This window comes from Antrostomus carolinensis, unplaced genomic scaffold (genome assembly GCF_000700745.2).
Source record: "Antrostomus carolinensis isolate BGI_N321 unplaced genomic scaffold, ASM70074v2 scaffold48426, whole genome shotgun sequence".
Lineage (NCBI taxonomy): Eukaryota > Metazoa > Chordata > Aves > Caprimulgiformes > Caprimulgidae > Antrostomus > Antrostomus carolinensis.
In genome coordinates, this window is record NW_010322060.1 from 4082 (window position 1) to 10108 (window position 6027).

Here is a 6027-nt window from a genome sequence, read left to right on the forward strand (position 1 = left end):
AAATAGCCAAGCTGTGAGCATTCATATTCTGAAACAGCCTTTTGAAGGGAGGAGGAAGGGAAGAGTGAATTAAACTTTTGGAGTAACGTATCATTTAATTACTGATAGAATGATTATAGAATCTGAATAAAACAACAGTTTTCTTTTTCAGGGGTAAAGGGAAAAATTATTTTGGTTTTGAACTTCAAAAGTAAATGGATCATCTTCTCTACGTATCATTCAAGGCGAGCTTTTTTAGCACTCCTGCCTCAGTCCAAACCAAAAGATCTAATTTCAAGGGTCTTTAAAGAGCTTTTAGAAATAAGAAATACCAGTATTGCCTCTGCTTTCAGAATATCACAGAACAGTTGTTAAATTATGAAAACACATGACAGAATAAGCTAGAATTTGTGGAGCTTACCTTCCTACGATGGGATGGCACAATAAAATATGTTTCAATATTATGCTTCTTCAGGAAACTATTCCTTTCATGCCCATACCCTGGCTCTACCTCGTAGTCCCCGTTTAGGCACTCTAAGGTGGTCTTTGTAATGTGAACTTTCCTGCAGAGAAAAATTGGGTGGTGTTGTTTAAAGCAAAGACAGATTAGGAGCTAGCTGCTACTGAAATACACCCCTCAAAAGAAGATCACAGAGAGGCCAAATGATGCCCAAAACCTCATTTTTGGTGTAAACCAAAAATGTTCTGTTTTGTCTTTTCAGCCAAAGAGTACACAGCAATATTTCTATTACATGCATTTCCTAAATTGAGCAGAGTGAACAGAAAGGTAACTGTGGACTAGCCAAGCACTGGCAGACTGGTAGAAAGTGAAAGGCTTGCACATCACTTTCCACATCACGTGGCTTTCTTAAGTGTTCACCACACCACCTCAAACGTCCTGCTCTTTGCAGCTTCTGACTCCACACTCACCATCTCTGCTGTCCATAGAGCAGAAACTCCTTTTCACGTTCCCTTCACGTCTCTGACTGGTTTCATTTACTCGCTCTGCTCTGTAGGTACCTTTCCTTTCTAATCCCTTTGTTTTGGCAGCACAGCCATCTCTGACACTATTCCTGAATTTCCTCATCCTGAAAACTGTCTTCATAGTTTTTTTCCCACAAGACCTCTTCTATTAGAAATGTCTCCACAGAAGATATCTGAGAAGCTATCCCTGGTTTCCTCTAATAAACATGTGTTCAGATTTTTTCTGCTGGAAAGCCTCAAGTTAAGGAACATAGGAAATACACTGTCAAAATTGTCAGCAGCAGACATAGGTAACAAACAGGAATTCACTCAACCACAGAAATTAAGAGGTTCAGCAAATAATGATCTTGTAAAAATCCAGCAGAGGATGGCAGGTCCCAGGCCAGACAGGGGTTGCACACAGAAACATACCCATGCAGGCCTGCCAGGTGCAGTGTGTATTCCAGCTGGGTCCAAGGAGTCCTGAAAATCCCAGGACATGCCCCGTGGCTTGGCTGCAGGTCACGTGCTCCCGTATCATTTACACACACCCCATCGATGTTTCAGGGCGTAACCAGGTATTTTTTCTCTATAGCAACCTACTAGTGTTGGAAATCTTGCCATGGAGAGGGAGTAAGGCACACCCCCCACGTGTGTACTCCCTGGAATAACCAGAGGGGTTTCCTTTGATAACATGGAATTGTGGAAGCTGAGTGCTCCTAATTCCTCACACTGCCTCATTCCTACTCTTTCTATTCAGCAGCTTCTAATAAGGATTTCATTTGGAATTGTTTTGCTTCTCATCTAACCTATTGCTACTGTAAATATCAAGATATCAACAGAGGAGGGGAAGGGTCTGGAGCACAAGTGTGCTGAGTTCCCTTGTGGCTAAGGGAACTGGGGTTGTTGAGCCTGGAGAAAAGGAGGCTGAGGGGAGACCTTCTGGCTCTGTCCAAGTCCCTGAAAGGAGGGTGGAGAGAGGTGGGGGTGGGTCTGTTCAACCAAGGCCCAAGGGACAGGACAAGAGGAAATGGCCAGGTGCTGGAGCCATGGAGGTTTAGATTGGATCTGAGCAGGAACTTCTTCACCAAAAGTGTAGTCAAGCACTGGAACAGGCTGCCCAGGGAGGTGCTGGAGCCACCTTCCCTGGTGGGATTTAACAGACGAGGTGCTCAGGGACATGGGTTAGAGGTGGAATTGGTAGTGCTGGGTTTGTGGTTGGACTCGATGATCTTAAAGGTCTTTTCCAACCACTACAACTCTGTGATTCTACAAGATCACTTGGAGACTCCACGGGATAAGTCACATTACACCTTGCTCACTCATACCGAACACAACCCTCGTTATTGATAGCAATTCCGCTGCAAATGCCTCAAAGGAGGACAGAAAACCTTCACCCATCCCTCTCCCTCATTTTCTGTGGTTCTTTCTCAGACTCACCCAGGCAGTCCTCCAGCTTCCATGACATTGGCTAAAGTCACGTCATTTGACCAGACATCGTATTGCCATTTTCGGAGACCCAGGACCCCACAGAGCACCCTGCCTGTGTGCAACCCAACTCGCATGTTGAGATCCACCTCCGTGGCTTCTGCAACAGACCTGGAACAGACAGCGGCAGCGCATTAGCCTTCAGATAATGACATTGCTCTTCATTTTATTTCTCTCTCCTTCCCCCAAAGTTATATCCCCATGACCGAATAGACAGGACCTTTCAAAAATCTCAGATGATATGTTCAGGTACTCTTCATTTCCTTCACTGGTTTCAAAGCCCCAATTGTAATTCCAAAGAAATCATTTTCTTGGTCAGATTTTAATTACCGTTGAACCGAAATTTCAGTATTTCTAAATTTCTAGACCAAATATATTAAAATTTAATTTTCCAGGTTTCAAGGAAACCCAGAAAAGGTTATGTTTCATTACATTTAATAAAATTTTAAAAAGAAAAAAAGGAGACAATAAAGCAAGTATGGTAAACGGGTTTGTCATGAAACTTCCCTAAGACTATAATTTTTCAGGTTTTATTTGCCACTTTTGCAGTATTTGCTGTCACAGCCCTACAGAAACTTAGATATTTTACTGGGAGATAAACAAAGAACTTTCTGGCTGCAACTCACATAACTCAGAGACAGGCAGCTCAACTCCAGCACGTCCCTGTTTACCCTGTGTCTCACATATTTACTTTTTTTTTGTCATAAACGTTCCTTTTTCTCAATGCCTATTCATTTCTGCAGGATGGCAAGCGACCACAATGTGACTGTTTAAAACTTTACCTTTTCAACAAAAGATTTCCAGTTACTCAGTAAAAAATCTAAATTGAGAACACATTTCTACATTTTTTCCTAGAAACTACAGAGTGGTTCAGGGCTGCTTTCACCATTATTAAATTTGGGCATGAAAAAAAGCTCATTAACAGTTCATTAAACTTTCTGAATTTACCTTGAAGATCTGTGTGCCCTTTATGCAGCTAATTTCCATGAATACACCCCACTAAACTATCAAAAATGAGGAACGTTAAGTAATATATAAAGAACAGGCTTCAAATATAAAATGGGAGCAGTACCACGATCATATTCCCAAACAGCTTCAACATTTCTGCACTAGAATATCACAAAAATGTCCAATGATGCATTTTTAATGATAAAACACATTCCTGAAAAAAATATCAGCACTTCACAAACAAGCCATGAATAGGAAAAAGAAAAGAAGTCTCTCAAATAAATTATTCACTATAACTTATTCTCTCCTAGGTTCAGATATAACACACTCAAAAGTTTTCCAAATAGTAACGCAAAAGTAGGCCCAGAAACAAATGGAAACTGAAAAACATTTTCTTTTTAACTAGAAGCGTGACTGATAAATCACCATCTACCCTGACAGCTCCAGTATCCTACCAAGCCTTTCAATTCTACTTCTCTCCTTAGCTACAAATATTTCATGTGCTGCTGCAAGCCATCAGAGTCATTTAGATCATCTGCAGAACAGCTCCAGACCTGTACTGCATTTGAATGGAAAAAAAACGACCCCACAACAAACCCAAAAAGCTCTGCATTCTATTTCTTATAAATTATTTAGGGCTTTTCTTTAGGTCCCAAAATATCTGTTTGGAAATAGATGTTTCCCAGTTAAAGGCACAGACAAGAACTTTGGTTCAGTTATATATGTTTGCATTTTATATATGCACAGTTCTAAGATAAGGGTGCCCCCTGATTTTGCATGTCTCCCTAAATATTTGGGTGTCACTTCCATTTCAAGATCATGACGAGTTGGTTAGGAGTTAATCAGATGTTGGTTGGACATTAATGACAAAGACTACATCTCTGTGAGCTGCTCTGTCAGCCCAGTCGGCCGGGGGAGGAGAGGCTGTAGGCCAAGATCCAGAGCACCAAGTGACCCTGGAACACTGACCAACCTCGCCCTCTCTCCGATTTGTCTTCCCACAAGGCAGGGGCCACGCTAGTCCTCTCATGTATTCAAATTTTATTGTTTGAAAACCTCTGCCATCCTCTTTTGGCAGCTGTTTCACCAGGTCAGGTTCAGGGGTCTTTTTTTTGTTGGGTTGGGGCTTTTTTTTGTTTGTTCATGTTTTTGAAACAAATACTGACCAAATCTGCACGTTTTCCCAGTGCCTTGCTCACCTGGAGCATGGCAGCAGACACCTAGGGCAGAGAGCCTGGGCTGCGAAGGTCTGGGGGCTTCAGCAGTCAAGAGGCTCACTCTGACAGAGGTGCAAGCTGAGTCAGCTTTCACCAGTGGTGGTGAAGTCAGCTTATGGTAGATAACTTTCTCCGCTGCTGAAGATGCAGTTGCTGGCTCTTTTCCTGGGAACACATTTCCTAAATGCCACGTGGAAGGTGCTGCAGCCCTCCCGGCCGGGCTCACCGCGCACAGTACTCACGTGATGGTGTCAATCATATCCAGTCCCATTTCAACACAGCAATGGGCGTGATCTGTTTTGGGCTGGGTCAGTCCTGACACACAGTAGTAACAGTCCCCCAGGATTTTTATTCTTCTGCAGTGGTTTTCCTTTAATAAAAATAGAATGGGAAAAGTTTTACTATTCATATAAATATTCCAATATTTATAGGATAAAATCTCCAATACTATGCAATCATTCAGGGGATCCTTCTGTGGTCAAATGAAGTAATCTACAGCTGATGAAACCTGGGTTGCCTGCACAGAACAGCTGACACACATGTACATACAAATATATTTCTATTTATATATATATTTATAAATACACACACGTATATTGGAGATCAGCCCCGCGTTGTTCAACACACGTAGGGTAACACTGCTTAAAACCATCATTCTGAACAAATACCATTCCCTGGCCCTTGTGTCAGTAGGAATTCAAGATTCACAATGAGACCTAAACTCCTGTACAAATCCAAACCCAAGGACTGAAGCCAAACAACTAACGAATATTAAGAAATGTTTGTATTCTGAAAAATTTTTCTTTCAAATCCAGTTCCAACTCACCAGGAAAGATGACGTGTTTATCAGTAAAAGCACACACACTTGTGCGCTACCACTTCATAAATCACAATTTACAGTACAGCCTGATCAGGGTAAATACGACACACTCGTGGATCAGAAGATACAGGCACTTTGCATGAAATTAAAATACAGTTTAATTTCTACACCCAACGAGATCTGGCTAAATCTCTCCCATTTCAAAAAAACAGTGATGGCATGTGACGATGACTGCATCGGTCTGAGCAGAAAATGTGTATCTAAATAGAGATCACATAACAAAACACCTTTAATGAAGCAGTGCCTTTGACTAATGAACTGTGAGGAGACATGACGAGATGATGGTGTCCCTTGCAGCTGGACTACAGCAACTTCTACCCATTCAGACCATGGCAGAGATAAGTTGTCCTGGTTTGTAGCTGGGGCAGAGCTGGTTTCTTCTCAGCAGCCAGAACAGCCCTGGGGTTTGGGTTCAGCTGGGATTGGTTAGGAGAGAAACACTGAGAACACACCAACATTTTCAATTGTTGCTGGAAGTCGAAGGACTTTGTGTTTGTCCGTCTGCAAGTGTGAGATCTAATGGGGCGAGGAATATTGACATGGATCAGCTCC

At 42.1% G+C, this 6027-nt stretch overlaps 1 protein-coding gene across 1 annotated transcript; it reads right to left on the reverse strand.

Moving 5' to 3' along the window:
- Positions 1-400: 400 nt before the first annotated feature.
- On the reverse strand, positions 401-5135 carry LOC104526612 (adenylate cyclase type 1-like; the record flags this gene model as incomplete). Its single annotated transcript, XM_010170124.1, has 3 exons — positions 4838-5135; positions 2383-2541; positions 401-542 (listed from the first exon to the last, which is right to left on the reverse strand). Coding segments are annotated over exons 1-3 (468 nt in total), but the record flags the coding sequence as incomplete, so codon positions are not given.
- Between the last annotated feature and the right edge of the window lie 892 nt (positions 5136-6027).